Below are 22,306 nucleotides of genomic sequence, written 5' to 3' on the forward strand. Positions count from 1 at the left end.
GATTGGCCACACCCTAAGAAAACCTGCATCCAGCACTACAAGGCAGACACTGACATGGAATCACCAAGTAAAAAGAAAAAGGGAGAGACCTAGGAACACGTGGCGGCGAGATCTGAAAGCAGGGGTCAACATCACAGGGAAAACGTGGGGTCAACATCACAGGGAAAACGTGGGGACATGTAGAAGAACTCGCCCAAGACAGGTCTGCCTGAACAGCACCTGTATGCAGCCTATATCCCCTCCGGGGTTAACAGGCGAAGGAAGAAGAAGAGACAAAAGCATCGGTAATCGAGTCTCTATGTCTGGGTTCATGAGATCATTCAGTATGGTGAATATACTGCAGGAACTGCATCTGCATGGACGCTGAAGCCCGAAATGTGGGTTTTTGTGTGTTTACATAGATTTTTCATTGAAAATGGTCCCTTGAACGCTAGTTGCTGTGACAGTCATGTGTTGTGCCTTTAAGAATGCAGTTTCATGAATGCGCATTCAGCTCGGGGTGTTCACACTGGACAAGCAGGGAGTGTCATCTTCTTCATTTCTTTTTCTACGATATACCAGCGAATGTCCGCCACCTACAGTTGGAAGGGGCTTGGTGCAAAATGTCAAAGCAATGCAAGTGTCACAAATCTTGCTCCAGGCTTTTTCTTTCACAGTTCCAATCTTATATATGAAGGACACTACACACGTCACTACCAAATCTGTCTTCCTGACTGGTCAAACGTCAGCTGTTTTGCAATCTAGCAGTCAAAAGTTCAACTGGTTGAACTTTTCAATGAACACCTGATTTATATGTAATACCGGATATTGGACATAAAAAGTGACGCACAAAGGCGTGAGTTCTGGACGTGGAGGTCCAAAAACGTCCGTTTACAGACGTTTACATAGATTTTTCTTTGGAAGAGGACATAAGTTGTAGCGGCTGGTGTGAATCTGGCTTCAGAGTCCAAAGGACTAATCAACTTTTCAACTTTTCTGTTTCATCAACTCGAGGAGAAGAATTGAACAAATTCTTTCACACAGGTATACCCTGACAAGCTCTGATCATCACATCAGTGTTTGAAATAAAAAATTCAGGTTAACTCAAAGACTAATCAATAGAGGCTTCTGTTTCTCTCAGTTCTATGAAGAGTTTTAAATGGATGATGCTGTCAAATGCCTTCAACCTGTTCTGTGTCTGTGTGGGACAGGTTTGCGTGACATAAACATTGATATGTCTGCATTCACACAGTTTATGTGAAACAGATGTGTGTGTGTTTGTGTTGAGACATGAAGATATATGTGGTTCCTTTTCCTTTGGGTTGAGGGTGGAGCTTGCATGACAAGGGGGTAAAAGGGCATGAAGTGATGGTCAGCAGTCATTGATCTGACAGCAGAGACTCCGTCCAGATGAGTTCAATGCTGTGATCTTCACCTTCAGCTGTAAAAACCTGGATGAGACCCTTTGCTTTAGCCTCACGGACGTCCTGCTGTATGTCCTGGAGGTACTGTGTTTTTCTGTGCATGGAAGGAGCTGCTCCGTTTGCTCTTTCAGGTGACCTGCTGCTGCATGTTTATGTGTCTGCCTGTCCTCCACAGATCTCTGCTACCCTGGATGAACAATCAAACCATGCTGGTTCCTCTCCAACAGCCCATTGTCTTTGAAATCGAGGGCTTTGATATTCTTCCAGGCTCCGGGCCTTTCTTCTTCCTCCTGGCTCTGCTGGTCTACATGCTGGTGCTGCTGGGTAACGGGGTGGTGGTGTGTGTCATCATCCTGGACAAGAAGCTGCACAGACCCATGTTTGTGATGATCTGTCACCTGGTGGTGTGTGATCTGATGGGAGCCACGGCGGTGCTGCCTCACCTCATGATGGACTTTCTGATGGGTCAGAAGAAGATCATTTACCCAGCAGCCATCAGCCAGGCCTTCTGCGTCCACGTCTACGGCACGGCTGTGCAGACCATTCTGGGTGCGATGGCTTATGACAGGTGACACTGAGGGTTTTTACACATTTTCTTGAACCTGATCTGAACCTCAGTTTTGCCTTTTTGCAGTTTTGTGTTTGAACCAACTTCTTTCAGAGAAGATTATTCTTTATCTTGAAGGGTTCAAATATTTTTGGGGTTTTTAAATAAAACAATTTCCTCAAAATTGTCATCTGACTTATAACCCCTTTTATAGTTAAATTTTTAGTTATTTTTTATATCAACATAGACCATATTTGGGATTTTCCCCTCAACACAGTGGTGTGTTTGCAGGTACGTTGCTGTGTGTGAGCCGCTCAGGTATCACACCATCATGACATCAGCCCGGCTGCACTTCTGCTGTGCTCTGGCCTGGATCGTGGCGCTGGTGCTGATCGCCTTGCTCTTTTCCTCCCATATGAACGCCCCTTTGTGTGGTCACATCATTCGACATGTCTACTGCAGCAACAGAGGCATCCTCAACCTGGCGTGCTCCCCCACCCCAACCAACAACATCTACGGTCAGTGCTGTTTTAGAACAGAGTTCCTTTAAGGATATTTGTGGTTTTACATCATTAATATTGACTCATCTCATTTTCTTGAACTGTTGTTTGTCAAATGAGAAAAAGATTGCCTTAATTCTTTCCTGATTTCTGACACAGGTCTGTGCATGACCTGGTCTGTGAGCTCGGTGGTCTTCATCATCATTGCTTTCTCCTACATCAGAATCCTGACGGATTCCTACAAACAGTGCAGAACAGACAGCAAGCGCTCCGTTGGTTCTGCACTGGTGCGCAGCAAAGCCTTCCAGACCTGTGCCCCCCACCTCGTTATCTACACACTCTATCAGATAGCGTCAGTCATCATAATTGTAGGTTACAGGTTCCCGTCTGTCCACCCAAACCTCATCAAGTTCTTCAGTATTCTATTTATCATCATACCCCCCGCTATTAACCCAGTCATCTACGGACTGGTCATCAAAGATCTGCGCACCAGCATCATTCAGATTTCCACCAGAGTCTAACAAAAGCTGAAGAACCCATTTCTGGGGCATCTTCTCACACAAGGGCAGCTGGAAATCAATCAGTCACAACAAACTGCAAAACCCCCAAGAAAGAATGAAGGGACAGAGTCTTTGGCATTCAATCCAAGGCTCTGAGGGGCAGTGTCCTGCTTGTTTTTCAGATTTTACTGTACCATCTGCAGCCAAATACCTTTATCAGGTATGCCCATCAGCAAGAAGAATTAAAAGTACCCTGGATGTTAAAGTTGGGCCTCCTGCTGGATGTAGAAATACAGAGCTGGAATAAACCCTTTGAGGTGCAGAAGAGCAGCATGTCTGATAGTGAGAGTGGGAGGTCTGATGTCACAAACCCTCAGAATGACTGTAAAACAATCAGGGAACGTGGTAACAGAAACAGTACAAACACTCCTACAAAAGACAATTGTCAGGTTTCAAGTCTAATTTATTATTTATTGTTTATCATACTAGACATGAAAAAAGGATATGTTTAGAGGGAACATTTCTTTGAGAGGGCAAGACAGACTTTTGGACCATTCTTCTGAACTGTTTTACTATCAGATATTTTGTTTATTAGTCATGAAACCTTCCTCTATTTAGAATAAGAAATCCTTTTGTCTCCATAAATGTTAGTTGATAACACCAATGTGAGAATTTAGGCAGATAAAACACCTTTTTCATGTGCTGAACTCACAGACTTATGTCACCGGGTAAGACCTCATCAAACCAAGGTCAGGCTTGCCAAAATTTACAAAGCAACAGACCTAACATGTGACTGATGCCATCAAGCCCCTGTGAATCACACCCACATGTTTTGGTCATGTCTGACCTTATACTCCTTTTTTGAGGCATGTTTTTGCATCACAATCTCAGATCACAAACCAAATAATTGAGCCAAATCCTTTAACTGCCATATTTGGTTCTCCTCCGTCAACTGTTCCAGCTTCCTCCTTGTCGTTTTAATAGCTTTTGTCACCTTGTTGGCATCTAATCCAACTGGGATGGAAATCTGCAAATGTCCCCTCTCACACACTTTGGATCAGGGAAATTCTAAATGTGTTGAAGCTTGAGAAAACAATATGCACACTAAAAGTTGGAGAGTTTCACAGGATATGGGACCCATTCCTTGCTTGTGTTAAGAAGTCAAACATTTCGTTTATTGAAGACTGACTCTTCTCCGTAGTTAAGTTTGGAGGGTGGGATTGATTTTGCGCCATTTGCTTTCTTAACATGTTTTTATTGTTCTTTTTTTGTCTTGTTTTTTTCTCGACTATTACTGTTATCAAATGTTATCTATATTGATTGTTGTTGCTGTTTTATCCTTGTTTTTTGTCGTGTATGTTGTATTATTAATTTTCATGTGGGAAGAAACAAAAAACAATACAAAGATTGTTGGAAAAAAAGATTCTCTTATTATTTTTTAAATCTTTCAGTGGTCTCAACCCGCCTTACCTTGCTGAGCTTCTCTCTTTCTCTACACTCCAGCCCAGGTACCGATGTCTAAAAGGAAATGCAGGGGGGAGCAAGTCTTTTCTATCTGTGCTCCAAAGCTTTGAATCAATTCACTGCTAAATATTACACAATATCCATTTTTGAAACTCGACTTAAGACTACTTTTTATAGCCAAGCTTTTAGTCGTATATGAGATTTTGCTCTGTTATTTTACACTCAGGTTTTATAGTATTTTACCCTCAGTGTTTTTTTTTCATTTCATTTATTCGTTTATTTAACAGGGACAGAGTGCTGGAAAATGCGACCTACCTCGGACATGTCTGTGTCACAACTAATAAAGATTTTGCTTCAACCCTTGTGCTATCCTATGACCCCACCCTTACATTGACATGTTCTCCCTACCATGATAAAGGTGGATAAAGGTGAAGAGGATTTCATGAAATCCATGGACACCAGTGAAGATCACAAATTTAAAAAAAAAAATAGATTCAGCACACTGTCTTGTGGGGTTTAGATGACCCAACTCCCAATGTTAAAGTGCCTAGGATAGCACAATTGATACATTTTGTATAAACCCCTTTTTGTCGTATTATTTTTTATTTATTTGTTACATTTAGTGTGTGTGGGGAGGGAGAGGGGAAGAATGTGAGGGGAGGGTGGAAGAGAGTAAAAGGAAGAAAGGTGAAAAGGTGGGGGATACAAGCACTGATTTGACTAAGTTATTAATTTAAGCTGTAACAATTATACCAGATCTGCTGGAAAGACGAATGTTACATCAAAGGTGAAAATCTGACACTAAGATGAGCGAGAAAAAAAAAACTGTCCATCAATACACTGTAGGTAAGGAGGAGGGATGAAGCAGACAGGGAGCAGTGTGGAGTGTGCACGTGCACGTGGGGGTGGAGATACATGCATGCTGCCGACGTGAACCGTGTGTTCATAAAGGGAGCCAGATCCTACCCAGCCAGACCAGCCAGACCAGGAGAGGGGAGGAGAGCCCCCCAGGCCAGAAGCCCCCCCAGCATCCGGACCCAGGCAGCCCGGGAGGGGAGGAGGAGGGGACCGCCCACCCCACCAGCCAGGCACAGAGAGGGCCCCCCTACAGGGGCCCCCCCAATGCCCAGAGGCACAAGCGAACCCAGTGTCCGGCCCCCAGGCCACAAGACAGGAGCGCTTAGCCGTACCAGGCGGCAGCCATGGGGGCCACCGGGCGCCGGACACCGAGACAAAGGCCAGGGACGAAGCCAGGGCCCCCGGAACCCAAGAGCCGGCCACCACCCGACCGGCGCCCCGTCCCCGCAAGCCAGCCCAGGCCCGCGACCTTAGCAACCCAGGGATCGCCACGCACCCACAGCCACAGCCACCCCCCTAAAACCCTACGCACTACCACCTCCCCCGCCATAATATCTGACCCCCCCTCCCCAACCCTCTCAGTGCCCTCCCCTCTCTGTGATGGGGAGGGAAAGCCCCAGAGGGTCCCAGCGAGCCAGCCCCCAGGTCGGTCCTACCCATGCACTCACACACACATACTCACAATCATCTGGTTACCCTCCCTACCCCCGCCGCCAAGCAGCAACCCCCCCCCCCCCAGCCGGCCGACCCCCAGCGCCGCATGCCCGACCCCTCCCGCAACCGACAGGACACCCATAAGCCCGGCCGCCCTGAGAGGACCAGGCGGGTGAAGACCGGCCGCCCCCCCCCGACCCCACCCATGTATGGAGGTGTGGGAGTGCTGTGTGTGTGCTGCAGGTAAAATAGGAGGTCACCAGTGTGGGGGGATCCACCGCTGCCAAGCCGCAAAGCCCCCCACTCCGGAGTACCTCTGTGAGTGGTGTGTATTTGCTGTGTGTGTGCTGCTAGCATTCAGTGTGTGTGTCTACAGAGGAAGTTAAAATTGTGGGGGGGCCAGCGAAAGGTGAGCACGGATGTTTCACCGTGCCCCCCTCCACCAGACCCTCTCCACAAGGCCCTAGATGAATCAGAGTGTCTAATATGCAAGTAAAAAGCGGGGAGGAGGGCGGGTGCCATTTAGTGCTTATAGCTGATTTAAGCTGCTGATATTCTAGAAATTTGTTTATATTAATTCCATAGGTTGAGGATAACGTTGAGAGGGACATAAATTTTCTATTCTGAATTATATGCTGGAACTGCTCGATTCCTTTGTTCTTCCATGAAGCAAAATGAATCATGTTTTTGTTAATCAAAATGTCAGGGTTGTTCCAAATGGGGGTAAGTTTACATGGAAATAATGTGAGGTTGTTTTTTTTAAGAAAATCCCACCAGGCTGTTAAGGATGAGCTGATGTTTAAACTTCTGAAGCATTTGTGTTGTTTAATTTTAGAACTGAAGAAAGGTAAATTAGAAATATCTAGGTTATCACAGAGATTTTGTTCAATGTCTAGCCAGGATTCATCCAGCACACCAGGATTCAGCCATTTTTGTACATAACACAATCTGTTCGCGGAGTAGTAGTCCTGGAAGTCTGGAAGGCCTAGTCCTCCTCTATCTTTAGGTTTTTTAATAGTTTTTAAACTAATCCGTGGGGGTTTACCTTCCCAGAGGTATTGGGAAATGAATGAGTCTAATGATTTGAACCAAGTAGTTGGAGGTTTGGAAGGAATCATTGAAAATAGGTAGTTAATTTTTGGGAGAATCATCATTTTTATGGCTGCAACTCTCCCGATTAGAGAAATGGGTAGAGTTTTCCATCTAGTGAGATCAGCCTCGGTTGTTTTAAGTAGTTGGGTGTGGTTTAGCTTGAGTAGATCAGAAAGCCTAGAGGAGATATTTATACCTAAGTACTTTATGTTGCCTGTTTGTATTTTAATAGATGACGGATTTAGATAATTGCAATTAATTGGTAAAATTGTGCTTTTAGACCAGTTTATGGAGTATTCTGAAACTGAGGAAAATCTATTAATTAGGGAGATGATTTGGCAGATGGAAGATTGTGAATTAGGAGTAAATAGTAAAACATCATCTGCATAAAGACTTATTTTGTGTTCTAAATTTTTGGTTTGAATGCCTTCAATGTCTCGACTTTGCCTAATAGCAGCAGCTAGAGGTTCAATAAATAGTGCAAATAAAGACGGAGATAGTGGACAGCCTTGTCTGGTTCCTCTTTGTAAATTAAAGCTTGGAGATGTTTGATCATTTGTTCTGATACGAGCATTAGGAGAGGCATATAGTATTTTAATCCAGTTAATAAATGATTTTCCAAAGCCAAATTTGTTCAGGGTGGCTATTAAAAATTTCCAGTTGACCCGATCAAATGCCTTTTCTGCGTCCAGTGACAAAATGGTTGCTTCTCGGTTGTTGATGGTTGTATAATCTATGAGGTTGATTAATCTGCGCATGTTGGTAGATGAATGTCTACCCTTTATAAAACCTGTTTGGTCAGGATGTATTAGAGAGGGAACTACCTTCTCCAGCCTTCCCGCCAAAGCTTTGCAGATTATTTTAAAATCTGCATTAATCAGCGATATGGGTCGATAGCTGGATGGTGATGTGGGATCTTTCCCAGGTTTCAGAAGTAAGATTATATTAGCAGAATTCATATTTGGAGGTAGATAATTGTTGTCCTTAATTTCTATTGTCATCCTGAGAAAAATGGGAGCTAAGATTTGCCAAAACTCTTTATAAAATTCTGCTGGGAAGCCGTCTGGTCCTGGGGCTTTTTTACTAGGCATGTTGGTTAATGCTTTATGTAGCTCTTCTTTAGTAAAAGGGGACTCCAGGGCTGTGATTTGTTCCTCTGTTGGTCTAGGCAAATCTATGCTATTGAGAAAACTGTTGATGTCATTGTCAGAGGGATTAATTTGGGATGAGTAGAGAGATTGGTAAAAGTTTTTAAAAACTGAATTTATTGCAGCTGGATCATGTGTTGCATTTCCTGTTAGGTCTATGACTGATGAAATAGTTGTCTTCTCTTTGTTTATTTTGAGTTGATTTGCCAAATATTTCCCAGATTTATTACTGTGATCAAACCTCTCCAAGCGTAGTCTCTGTAATAAAAACTGTGTTCTTTGATTAGTTATTTCATTTAATTCGATTCTTACTTTCCTTATTTGTTGTAGAGTTTGTTCATCCGGAGAGTTGCTGTAGGTTTCCTCTAACAGTCTGATTTTTTGCTCTAAATCCACTAGTTTAGAGTTTTCTTTTCTTTTTTTGTGGGATGAGAAGGCGATTATTTTTCCTCTCATGACTGCTTTCCCGGACTCCCATAAAAGGCACGAGGAAATACCTGGGTGGTCATTATTTTGAAGATATGAGGACCATTCTTTAGCAAGGAAATCTATAAAGTTAGGGTCTCTGAGCAACGATGTATTGAACCTCCAGCTCCTTAATGAAGGTGGTGATGTTTTGTTTTTAAGAGTCAGGGAAACTGGTGCGTGGTCGCTGATAGTAATGGGGTGGATCTGTGCTTCCGTAGCTATGCTCAACAAGGAGCTGTTAACCAAGAAATAATCTAGCCTGGAGTATGATTGATGAACTGTGGAGAAAAAGGTATAAGTTCTTTTCGTGGGGTGGAATAAACGCCAAACATCACAAAGACCAAAATCCTCCATGTACTGTTTAACAGTGTTTGTGGATTGCCAGATTCTAAGATTTCCTGTGTTATTTAGCCTATCCATCTCTGGATCTAAACACATGTTGAGGTCACCTGCAATGATTAGCGATTTTTCTGTATGTTCAGATAGCGCAGAGAAGAAGGAATGAAAGAATTTAGGGTCATCTACATTGGGGGCGTACACATTAGCTAAACACAGCTGCATATTTTGGGTGGAAAGAGTGACTATTATAAATCTTCTTTCTGGGTCTATGACTGTACTAGTTTCTGTGAATTTAATTTCCCTATTTATCATAATTGTTACTCCTCTCTGTCTAGAATTATAACAGGCTGAATATACGTTGGGAAAATCTGCTGTGGCGAGAATATTCACTGAGGAACTAGACATATGAGTTTCTTGAAGAAACGCAAAATCAGTTTTGAGATCTTTTAATTTGCTCATTACTTTCAGTCTCTTCTCTCTGGTTCCAGCTCCGTGCACATTCCAAGTAACTAACCTTAGGGTGGACATGCTGCTGTTGAGGTGAATGCTAGAAACTGTATGTTGTTGATGGAGGCAAAAATGAGTATATATGTACACATAATTGTGTGCTTGATGTTGCTATGAGGCTTAATGTGTAATGCACAGTGCATGTGATGTAATGCTGGACATCCTGAGTGTCTGAGTGTGTTGTGCAGATCAGTACTATTGTAGAGTGGCTGGGTTATGTGGCAGCTTAGGTGAGGGGGAGGGAATAGTGTGTGAAAAAAGAAAAAAGGGAAAGGAGTGCAGAGGGGGGGATAAATAAGGAAACAGGGAGGGTAGAAACAGAACAAACCTATCATAAACAGGCTTGAAGCTGCTGAGGAGACTGGTGGTAATTTTACCTAAAGTGGAAACCTTTATGCCCCGTGAGTTATGCCCAGTGTGTCACATATAAGCATAAACTAACACCTGTGCAGAGAGTGTAAAGGGTGTGGATACATATCTGGTTTAGAAGAGCCAGGGAGTGACGTTTGGGTCGCGGTGGAGCTGTCCATTCACATAGAGTCGGTCCACAGATATGACAGCGCGGGCCCCTTCGCTCAGAAATTTCTTCCTGATGGGGAACAGGATCCTTCGGCGCTCCAAGATTTCTTTGGGGAACTGATCATCCATCCTGAAGTCGGTTCCCCGGAGCTCCCTGCCACGGCGCCTCACCTCTTCCTTCTCCTTGTGAAGGACAAACTTGGCCACGATGGGTCTGGGCCTGCGGTTCCCAGGTCTCACTGCTCCCATGCGATGCACACGGTGAAAGTTTATGGTTTTAACTTTTTCCTCTGGAAGCTTTAGCTGGCTTTGAATAAAGTTTTTAATTTTTTTCCTCGGCGTTTTCTTCTGGTGTTTCTGGTATTCCCATGACCACCAGGTTATCTCTCATGGATCTTGATTGAAGATCCAGAATGGACTCCTTGATCTTCTTATTTTCTTCAGAGAGTTGGCTCATTCCATCAGTGATGGACTTTACCGACTCCCTCAGCGCTGAATTCTCCGCGGTCAGGGTTTCCACTTGTTTTTGGGAAAATTCTAGAGCATCCTTGATCTCTTGAAATTCCCGGTGAAGAACTTCCAGGAGGGAAAGACGGCTGTCGAAGCTGGATAGTTTGGCATCAATGCTAAGAAGCATATCCCACGCGTTAGATTCAAACTCCGTCTTCGGTGGAGAAGCTCCCGGTGATTCTTCGGGTCGGCTCCGCTTGGTGGGGGCGGCTGGCTTGGCTGACTGAGGGGTTTTTCCCATGACGAGACGCTCGTATTGCTCGTCGATGTAGCTTGTCAGGCTGTCCAGATCCTCCTCGCTGCTGCAGCTCTCCAGGACGTTCGGAGTTTACTTTGGAAAAAAATCGGGGAGGGGAATGGCACTGGGACGGTGTATTTATCCCAAAAAAGAAGAAAAAGAGAGAAAAAGATATTCCGCTGGCTTGTTTGTTGTTTTAGTTTCCCAGGATTAAATCATCTTATTTTCCACCAGGTCTCGAGCCGGTCCGCGTCACAGCGCCATGCTAACCCGGAACTCCCCCGCGCTTCTGACCACGGTCGGAAAGGAAAAAGTCATGGAGGGAAACGTTCAACACCACGCTCGGCCATTTCCCTGGCAATTTTTTCAAAAACCGCACGGTTGCGATAAGAGCCCTCGAATTTTGCCTTAATAGAGCTGTCACCCCAAATATTAAAATCAAATCGGTGGCCTCGCTTCCCTTCCACTGACTGGTCTCAGCAGCATTGTCCGCCATGGTTGATGTTTATGTTCTCATTCCCACCCACTTCAACGCAGAATTATGACGTTTGTCGCGTATCAATGACGTACGGGTCAGATTCATGTTGCCTGGCCAGTCAGACGGCGGTCGCATTTCAAAAGATCGGATACGTATCGGATTCAGGACCACATACCCAAGTGGCCGGGGTCACATTTGAAAATATCGGATCTGTTTCATTCAGACTGTCATGAAAAGATCAGATCTAGGTCGCATAGGGGCAAAAAAATCGGAATTGGGTCATTTCAGCCTGCAGTGTGAACGTAGCCTTAAACGCACTCATGAAGTACAGGTGACGTTGTCATACATGTCCTTACGCCTCTCTTTGGTAAGGTGTGAGTACGGACTCCTTACTGACGAGCCACATAGAATGTCCACACAAACTATGCTCTGATTTTCCTATTTTCCTCATTTCTATCAGTCAGCCAGAGTGCAAAGACTTATCATGTGAACATCATTAATGGGCTCCTCACGCAGTCCTCAGGATTTGGAGGTTAAAAAAAATGTATACAATGTGCCTGCATCTCATCTACTTCATCCTTACCTTCCTTTGAGTTTTGTATATGTTTTCACTATGGCCCATCGCCTGAAGCATACCTGTGAGAAAAATTTTTAAAGAACATTTTCTTTGTATAGGCTTACCAAGTAGACTATGGCCTCAATGCTTTGGGTTCTACACCACCAGTACCTACCACATGTGACTGTTTACAGTGGACTATGAATACAATTCAGACCCATTTCTTTTTTTTTTTTAAATCTAGTGAAAAAGCCTCTTTTTTCTAAGGTGTTTATAGTTATAATGGTGCAGAGAAGTTTTTTATAAAAGTGTAGAAACTCTGGAGCATAAGCATAAACAGCTAAAGTGTATGAGCTTTTCAACATGGTGTTTGGAATCCTCATGTTCTGGAAGCTCAGGGGACGGTGCTGCCCCCTCACAAGGACCTTTGTTTCATCACTGTGCATCTCTGTTGTTCCAGCAGCGGCTAAGAAGTGGTAATTTCTTTCAGATGTGGCTACCATTAAGGGATTCTCCTGACAAACACTGATCAACAGTTTCTGATGGTAATTAGTCCGTGAGGATATAGATGGTTGCCTTTTAGGAGGACTGGGAATAAGGAGGTTGTAATGAAAACTCCTGGGGTCTGCAGACTCTTACCTGAGTGTCAAAGCAGAGAGGAGCTTAGTGTGACAATCACAGTCTCTGTATCTTTTGTTTTGGCTCACAGTAGGAAACTTCTACAACTCATGATGTAAGTCGGAAATGAAAACTTTTCAGACACTTTCATTTATGTTTCATTTCCCTTAGGCCTGATGCAGCAATTATTTGTCAGGTCTTAGTCCTTACCACAGACTTTGGAAGATCTGCTGTCATGTTGTTTAGTTTTAAGATTCCAGAGTATAAACTCCTGATATGGAGAGAAATTAGACTCAGTCGGATTTGTGCGTGCGTAATTCTTGATTTGTGCGTAAATTAGGATTTGTGTATGCATATTCTTGCTTTGTGCGTAAATTAGGATTTGTGCGTGATTTGTTACTCACATAATACGTTTTGTGTATTAGTTAAAAAAATATAAAATGAAAGTGAGTAAAACGGAGTAAGTAGCCTCTATGTTCAACACTAACATCTACTGTCTTCATGTACTGATTGAGTCATTGTCTGGATACATTTAGAAGGGAAGGCTGATAGGAAAATTCTAATGACCGAGCATTCCACTGGTATTTAAACACAGCACTTACGGACGAATTTGTGAGACGTGAAAACAGTCTCACGGTAAATCCGTGCGTAACTTTGTCTTCGTGTCTACATGACAAGGGATTCGTGCGTGTTTTTTAAAGATTTGTGTGTGTAAGTAGTTTCAAGCTGTTGTAATCTTAATTTGTGCATACGTAAATTGCATTTTGTATTTTTTTCATTTTATATATTTTTTTAACTTATACACAAAATGTATTATGTGAGTAACAAATCACGCACAAATCCAAATTTATGCACAAATCCTAATTTACACACGCACAAAGCAAGAATATGCATACACAAATCTTAATTTACGCACAAATCAAGAATTACGCACGCACAAATCCGACTGAGTCTAATTTCTCTCCATATCCATATCATTTCCTACGACGGAGTATTAGGGCCACAAAAAAAAAAAAAAAAAAAAAAGTTAAATTATGAGATTTTAAGTCGTAAATTTAGGAGATTAAAAACTCGTAAATTTACGACTTTTTATCTCATAAATTTACGAGAAAAAAGTCGTAGATTAAGGAAAAAACACCGAAGTTGTCCGTTTATCGGAACGTAGCTTGTAGGTTAAGTATGTGGAGCCTTTTGTGAAGCTTCATTTCCGTATTATTATAGGTTTAAAACAAAGAGATTCTGAACCTTTTGGCGACTCAAAATCAGATTATTGTCAATGTAGCCATCTTTCCGGGGTTCAGTGTCAGTAAAGCGGAGTTTCATATGTAAAATAAGGAGCTCAGAGACACGTTTGGGTGCAGATGATCGCTGCAGCCTTTATTCTCCTTTTCATTCACATATCCTGAAGTTCATCTGTCTGATTACGTCATGAAGCTGTCATCCGAACACCAATGCGGAAGTAAACAGTGTTACATACGCCTCCTCCTGCAGATGAAATGTCCTGTTTCAGCATAAAACAATAAAGAGGAATGAAAATTGTCTTCTATATTAGCTTTAGAACATTGAAAATGCCAAAAAAAAGTGCTCCTCCTTTTGTGTGACGGAAGCGTCACACAGACGTAAAGATCTTGTCTTTGGTGGAGGAAGAAAGGATTCAAGCGGACAGCTGCGGGGACACCCGATGGCTTCATCGGGCTGCAGTGATCCTGCAAACCAACCATCAATAAATAAAACTTTAATGAATCGTAAATCAAACAAATAAGCTTCCAGACATTTGGAACATTATCAATAAACATTCAGCTCACCTGTTCAACAAAGTTTAGTCGGTCTGCTCTGCTGCTGCACAGCGTTCACCTGCTGCTATGCATATTCACTTCCACTGTAATCTCCTAAAATTACGAGTTTTTTTCTCATAAATTTACGACTTTTTATCGCCTAAATTTACGAGATAAAAACTCGTAAATTTACGACTTTTTATCTCCTAAATTTACAAGTTTTTATCGCCTAAATTTACGAGATAAAAACTCGTAAATTTACTTTTTTTTTTTTTTGGTGGCTTTTTTTTTTTTTTTTTTTGGTGGCCCTAATACTCCGTCGTAATTTCCTCACCTTTACAGCCTTGAAGAATTCAGGATGAACTGGAACTGGACGGAGGCTCAGAGAGCACCAAGCAGCCTCCTTAGAGACTGAGGACATCCCTGTCCAACACTCCTTGAAGGTTACACAACACATTTTAATTCTGTTAGCCTGCTGGTCACCGAAGCTCCTGGGAGCTCAGAGGCCCCAGGACACTTCACATCAGCGACCCAGAGCAACCTCAGATGACCTCATTACCCTCTCTCTGGAAGGACAGATCCCATAAAGGAGAAGTTGGAGAACACGTAGAACACAAAGGAAAACAAAAAAGGAAAGCATAAAAAGTACAAAAAGGGCAGCATAAAAGAGAAGATGTGGTAGGACACAGTAGAGTCTGAATAAAAAGTGGGGGCACATGAAAGAGAACATCAAGATAACATGTACGAGAAAATAAAGGAGTATTAGTAGGAGCATGAATGAAAACAATTTGTAATTAAAAAAAACCTAAAGGAAAATTTTATGTAAGAATGTCACAGACAAAAAGGAACATAGAGGACATCATGAAGGAAAACACAACCAATTAAGAGGGAGAACAATTGGAAGAATGCATGAACATGTAAGGGAATATGTGGACAGAAATCAAGGAGAAAAGGAGGAGAATCTTCTACCTTTAACCTAATTCATGTGAAGGAGGGGTACATCCCAGATAGTCACCGGTCTGTCACACAACCACACATTCACACCTAGGGGCACTAAATAATATCAATTCACATATCTAGCAATGTTTTTGTATTGGAGGAAACCACAGTACCAAGAGAACACTCACTTATGAACGAGGAGAACAATCAAACTCCAGGCAGAAAGAACCCAGCCAGGATTTGAACCATGGCGTTCTCACTGGGAGGCGGTGGTGAAAACCGTTACACCACAGTCCAGCCTATCAGGACAAATAGCAACAGAAAAAATGAAGTATATGAAGGAGAAAACCCCCCCAACATTTTACAGGTAGTCACAGAATATCACGAGAACATAAAGGAGAATGTGAAAAAGAACATGTACACATTAAAAGAGAACATGTACGACAATAAGAAGACAGGAAATAAATAAGAACATTGTAAATAAATTTGAAGGGAAATGTCTAGAAGGAGGAAATTAGTAAAACACTAAGAAGAACATGAAGGAGAACATGAAGAAGATCATTAAGGTCAACATGAAGAAAAACATGACGAAAAAAAAGGCTGAACAACACGTAGAAAAACACGACGGACAAGAAAAATATGCAGGAGAATGTGAAAAATACCATGAAGAATAACAAAGGAGAACATACAAGAGAACATGTAGGAGAACAAAGAAGGGGAACATTAAAGTAAGCATGAAGGAAAAGCGGTAGAAAACTGCAATGGGACACATGAATGAGAACATGAAGGATGACATAAAAGAGCATAAAGGAATCCACGAAGGAGGATTTTTGGTGGAACATATGGGAGAACATGAAGGAGCATTCACAGTAGGAGGGAAATACAAAAACATGGATGTGGTAATGGAGGGTTGGTTAATTAGGTCACATCCTGCTCATGTCAGAGTGAAGATCAGCGACCCTCTGCTCTTTAAGCACAGCAGGATCAATGAATCACAGAAGCTCTCAGAAAACACAGTTTCTGAGTCTTCAGACACACAAACCACACATTGCACAATGCACAAATGACACAATACAGGGATTCTTGTCTTTAGGGGTCACAGTAAAGGTTGTGCTGACTTTGCAGCAACATTTGTTCAACAAATGTTTTTTTTCACTCACTCAAGGTACCTGAGATACTTTTGATACCTCAAAGAGAATGATGGCACATGAGGAGGAAGCAGTTACAAAAGCAGAGGACATTTTCTGAAGAATAAAGGATCCTGTCTCTAAAATGTTATGTTTGCTGTGAAGCTCAAACTTTAAAAACATTCATTTGTGTTTGGATGAAAGTTTGAGAGTGACCTCTTGGGTGTTTTGACATTGCATCATCCAGGATGTCAGGGTAACCCTGATGGTGAAACCACATCTACAAAAGATACGAGTCTCACTGGTGCAGAACAGTACCTGCTCACCTGCAGCAGCACTAGGTTTGTTATTTAGCGCTTTGAACAATGACAAGCTCTGAATGTGGTTAGAGATTTGACAAATGCATTTGCAAATTTTTTAATCAGTTCTGTTGTTTTTTTCTTTCAGTCTGATGGAAAACATTACCTACAACAGCATCGTTCTGCAGGTAGAAGGCTTCAAGGTGACAAAGGAGTCAACAGAATATGCCTTCTTCCTCTTCTTCTTCTCCTATATTGTCATCATGATACTGAACTTAGGCATCTTGGCTATTATTGCCATTGACAAGAGCCTCCATCAACCCATGTACTTGTTGTTTTGTAACCTGCCAGTCAGTGATATTGTTGGGTGTACTCACATTTTGCCCCGGCTGCTCTCAGACATGTTGGTGCCCCCCTCTGAGCGCCTCATCAGTTATTACGAGTGTGTGGTTCAGGCTTTTACCACTCACATGTTTGGCACCACCTCCCACACCGTCCTCATGGTCATGGCCTTCGACAGGTATGTGGCCATCTGTAACCCTCTGCGATACGCCAACATCATGACCAGCAGGATGATCATCAAGCTGACGGTCTTTGCGTGGGGGGTCCCCTTTGTCTGGGTAGCGGTTCTGCTCGGTCTGACCATTCGGCTCAACCGATGCCGTACTCTGATAGAGAACCCATTCTGTGACAATGCTTCGCTGTTCAAGCTGTCCTGTGAGAGCTCTGTCATCAACAACATCTACGGCCTCGCCTTCACCGTGGTCCTCCTAACCTCATCCATCGGCAGCATAGTCCTCACCTACAGTAAGATCACGGCGGTCTGTCTGACCAGCAAGAGCAAGAGTTTAAACAACAAGGCCCTACAGACCTGCAGCACTCACTTAGTGGTGTATTTGATCATGTCATTCAGTGGCGTTTCAATTGTTGTTCTGCACCGTTTCCCCCAGTACTCAGAATACAGAAAACTCAGTGCCATCCTCTTCGTTATGATACCCCCCAGCTTAAACCCCATCATCTATGGGGTGCAGTCCAGAGAGATCCAAAAGTTCCTATCTGAAAAATGCTGTTCCAGAAAAAGGTTGAAGAAAAATCCCATTTGAGTGTTAAATCAAACTGTTATAAATGTAATAAGTAAAATTTTATTTATTTTTACAATATGTTTATTTTCAAATAGTTTTTATCGATCAAAGCAGTGAAAAGGCAATAAAGCCTAAGTCAAAATGATTATTTTTGCTATAAAATGAAGTATAACTGTAATAAATAGAAATTGTGAATGAATGAAAGACCAAACTTTCTAGATGTAAACACAGATACGTCTGGATTTCTGCTTATTCTTGGTTACAAAAAAAATTTTTACGGTTTAAAAATGTTCTGCTCTGTAAGGAAAACTACAGTATATCAGCTGATAATCTCCTCAAACAAGACTGAAATCATTTATTTGTTACATTGCAACTGTTAAAAAACTCCAACTTTAATCAACAGATTAAAGAGAAAACGGCTGCAGATTGTTTTTGTTACATTATTGCATCAACATGGGGACACATTTTTAAAAACCATGTCAAGAGACACGATACAGGAAGGATTCTCCATCATGTTCACATCAGGATCAGAGGGGATAAGTTTCTTCTCAGACTCTGCAGGCCTCATTTTGGATCTCTTGAAGTTCATAACAGTTGAAAGACCAACAAAAACAAAGGATGAAAAACAACTGAAGTTCACCAAACTGCATCAGAACAAACATCCAGACTTCAGAAGCAACAATATTTGAAAATATGGGAAAAAAAGAGAACTCAAGTTAAAAAAAAACTAAAAAAAACACTTTCAAGCACTGAGGTAGAGGGTTGATGATGAGGATTTGTTCTGCAGCCACAAAACCAGGAGTTACCATAAACTGATTTGTAAAAAATAAAATAAATAAGATAACTGGTTAAAAAAAATGTACAAGATTCTGGTTTTGCATGTCTTCGCTTTCACCTTCGAGATTTAGAAAATAAATGGATGGATAAAGAGAAAAGAGTAGAGAAAAGACCTTTCAGATGTCTTAGGCTTATTTCAAAATAAATGTTCCTAGTCCAGACTTGAACATTGCCAACAACAACCCTAACACCATGCGGAAAAGAGAACAGAGCGTCTGGATGTTCTACAACACTGCAGGATAAATATTGGGCAGAAGAAATCAAGATGAAATCTTTTTAAAAGAACACAATGAGTGTTCGGAGCACACCAACATCAGAAACATCAAATGGATAGTGAAATACTTTGAAGGAGGAATCATGAATTGGGTTTACTACCTTAGGGCCTGTTACATACAACACTTACAGTGTGTTACAGAGCTAATTGTATTTAAGTAAAAAGGTTTTTTAAATTAAAATCATGGTTGGTATTGTGTCTTGGAGCTCTTTGGATCACTGACATCAATCTCAAACACTTGTGATTATTAGTTTACAAGGTGAAGGCAAAACTATTAAAGAAGGACATTCCACATTATTAGGCGGACCAACATTTTCAAGCTACAGTCAGGTCTATAAATGTTGGGACAGCGACACAAACAGACCCCCAGACCCAGACGAGCCGCCAAATACCACCCAAGAGTATCCCGGGCATCCCCCCTCCCCAACCCCAGGCACAAACCAGGGCCCCGCATGGGAGACCCGGCCCATGCTCCAGTACATGTCTCTACATGTCTGAGGTGCAATTATTACCGAGAGGGGAGGGGCCCAAGTCCATGCAGCAACCATGGGAGGGGGGCCCTGCCAAGTAGCTCCCCCCCAAAGTGCATCGCAGGCTGACCACCCTCCTCATCACCCTAATAAGTGGTTGAAGGAGAAGGGGAGGTTAGGGACAGCTGGCAGACTGACCCCCAATTGGTGAGGCAACAGCACCCCCCCCCCTCAGCCCCGTCGCAAGGAGAGTCACCAGTTGGAAGGGGCTTTGTGCATCAAGTCTTGCTCCAGCCTCTTTCTTTCAAAGTTCCAATTCGATATGTAAAGGATTTGGTGTCATATAATTCAGTCAGGTCACATTGGGTTCTAAAATTGGATAGAAGGGCCGCACCAGGAGCAGATGTGTGGAGTGAGAAAGAAATGACATGGAATCTGGATGAAAACGTTTGGATTGAAAACTATATTTTAAAACAGAGCATTTTAGAGTTTTTAGGTTAAAACTTTTGTCCACATTTTAGAGCCAATTGCACCTCGTGAAAACTTAGAGAAATTCTGCGTTCATGTGGTGTTAGAATGATCGTAAGAATGAAAAACAACAAATCTTCCTACCTTGGAGGCTAAAGCGGGGTCCCTGAAATGGTTCTTGTGAGGGCCACAATAAGTCTTTTTCTTTAAAACTTTAAACTTCTTTTGTCTTTCTTTTATTCTAAAGCCCTGTAATAAAGTTTTAATAATTCATGATCCTCTTAATAAAATAAATTACACTCTATACGAAATGAAAAACTGATCGTATAACTCTGTGATTTTCAAAGACAAAAAGTCATGAAAAAATATACTGATACAATAAAAAGAAAAAAACATAAATAGTGGATCCTCTCCCGTCTTTGTCCCGCTGAGACTTTGAGGGCTGCAGCTCCCCACGTCTCAGTTTGCACTAAAACTGAGCAGCTGTGTTCTGCACATCTGTTTCTCATCCAGCAACAATGAAAAAAAGCAAATTTCCATGTCTTCTGTTGCAGCTATGCATGCGTTATTTTTTCACCAGTACAGAGTTCCCTTGTTTATTGCAGGAGTTACGCTCTAAAAATAACCGTGATCTGTGAAATCCACGGAGTCTGATTACAGAAGTTTAACTTTATGGCAGTAAAACTCCTCACTCCACACTTTATTCACTTTTCTCAGACAGACATGAACATTTTCACCCTTTTCTCTTGTTTAAATTCTCAAAACTTAATAGAAATTAGGTCCAGGATCTTAGAAAGAAAACAAAGATCTGATCGATCACAGATGTAGATCTGAACAGCTCCGCATTTCTGTACAGGAGACACAGCACGGAGGAGATTGATTGACGGGATCTCCAGCCAATCAGGACAAAGAACAGGGTACACTGTCTAAAAAAAGAAGCATAATTGCTCTAAAAGAATGCGCTAAACTGGGAAAGATGAACTGCAACATAGAAAGGAAAGACTGTCTTCTGTTCTATTTGACAAGAATTTTAGAGGGTTTCAGGCTGGAGCACAGACTGCAGAATAGTGGAATAAAATGTCATGTTCTATGCGGGTCTTGATCGTGTGGCCAGATATATAAAAAGACTATGGGTCTCTGATATTGTTCAATGGGCCAGACCAATCATGGAGGTGGGCCGGATCCAGCCCGTGGGCCGTAGTTTGCCCACCCCTGCTCTAAATTTTCACAAGTCTGAGCAAACACACAAACTCCGTGAGCAGTCCGATGGACCACTATGAGCAACATCAGACCTGCGCACTAAGGTCATGCTGGCATTGCATCGATCCAAGTTAATGTTTATTAAAAGATTCATTATCACATTTACGTTTCTGTAATAAGACTTTAATTTAAGTGCACAGATTGTCCCAGTCGAAAACCCCTGTCTCTTTTCAAAATGGGTATGAAGGTCCTCCTACTGGAGTGAGGTAGTCTAGCTTCCATGTCGTCCACACTTTCCCCGCCTAAAACTCGCTTGCTATTTTGCAGCATGTTCTGCAGAGCAAGACATATGTATGAAAAAGATTCACCCAGTTTCACAGATTTTCCTTCTGTTTGCACATACTCTGACAGCCATTCTCTCTTAAAAGAATCACATGTCTTTTTTACTTTGGCTTGGTAAGAGGACGTGCCACTGCCCGTTCATTTTACCATCGTAATAAATGGTCAATGCAAACGGATCTTCCCTGCAAAGCACTGGTCGTGGCATGTAAGGAGCCTGTCAATGACGTTGATTAGCTGCGTCATTACGTATGTGAACCGCATCAGTGTTTGGAGCAGTCGGTCACTGGTCACACACACTGACTCACATTGAAAAATAGCGCAAAAGGAATTTCGATGTGTTAATTCTATTTTCAATTCAGGTTCGATTTTTTTGTGATTTTCTGTGCGCGGAGACCGTGTCAGCAGTATCCAATTGCTCAGGCGCGCAGCTTAGAGAGAACAGTGCTTCAGATTGCAAAGAATGTTTAACTTTTCTATTTCATCAAGTAGAGCAAAAGAATGGAACAAATTCTTTCACACAGGTATACCCTGACAAGCTCTGATCTTCACATCAGTGTTTGAAATAAACTATTCAGGTTAACTCAATGACTAATAGAGGTTTCACTTTCTTAGTTCTATGAAGAATTTTAAATGGTCGATGCTCTCAAATGTCTTCAAACCTTTACTGTGTCTGTGTGGGACAGGTTTGCGTGACATACACATTGTTATGTCTGCATTCACAGAGTTTATGTGAAACAGACGTGTGTGTGTTTGTGTTAAGACATGAAGGTATATGTGGTTCCTTTTCCTTTGGGTTGAGGGTGGAGCTTGCATGACAAGGGGGTAAAAGGGCATGAAGTGAGGGTCAACAGACATTGATCTGACAGCAGAGACTCCATCCAGATGAGTTCAATGCTGTGATCTTCACCTTTAGCTGTAAACAACTGGATGAGAGCCGTTGCTTCAGCCTGTTGCTTTAGCCTCATTGACGTCCTGCTGTATGTCCTGGATGTACTGTGTTTTTCTGTGCATGGAAGGAGCTGCTCTGTTTGCTCTTTCAGGTGACCTGCTGCTACATGTTTATGTGTCTGCCTGTCCTCCACAGATCTCTGCTA

At 42.3% G+C, this 22,306-nt stretch overlaps 2 protein-coding genes across 2 annotated transcripts; both read left to right on the top strand.

Moving 5' to 3' along the window:
- Positions 1–949: 949 nt before the first annotated feature.
- Positions 950–2,971, top strand: LOC111948685 (olfactory receptor 52E4-like). Its single transcript, XM_023962793.1, has 3 exons — positions 950–1,971; positions 2,242–2,468; positions 2,610–2,971. Exons 1-3 carry the CDS (start codon positions 1,610–1,612, stop codon positions 2,969–2,971), a joined length of 951 nt encoding a protein of 316 aa, XP_023818561.1. The 5' UTR covers positions 950–1,609.
- Positions 2,972–16,691: 13,720 nt separating this feature from the next.
- LOC110016341 (olfactory receptor 52K1-like) lies at positions 16,692–17,776 on the top strand. Its single transcript, XM_020708615.2, has one exon. It carries the CDS (start codon positions 16,692–16,694, stop codon positions 17,640–17,642), a length of 951 nt encoding a protein of 316 aa, XP_020564274.1. The 3' UTR covers positions 17,643–17,776.
- The last annotated feature ends 4,530 nt before the right edge of the window (positions 17,777–22,306 follow it).

This window comes from Oryzias latipes, chromosome 14, assembly GCF_002234675.1.
Source record: "Oryzias latipes chromosome 14, ASM223467v1".
NCBI lineage: Eukaryota > Metazoa > Chordata > Actinopteri > Beloniformes > Adrianichthyidae > Oryzias > Oryzias latipes.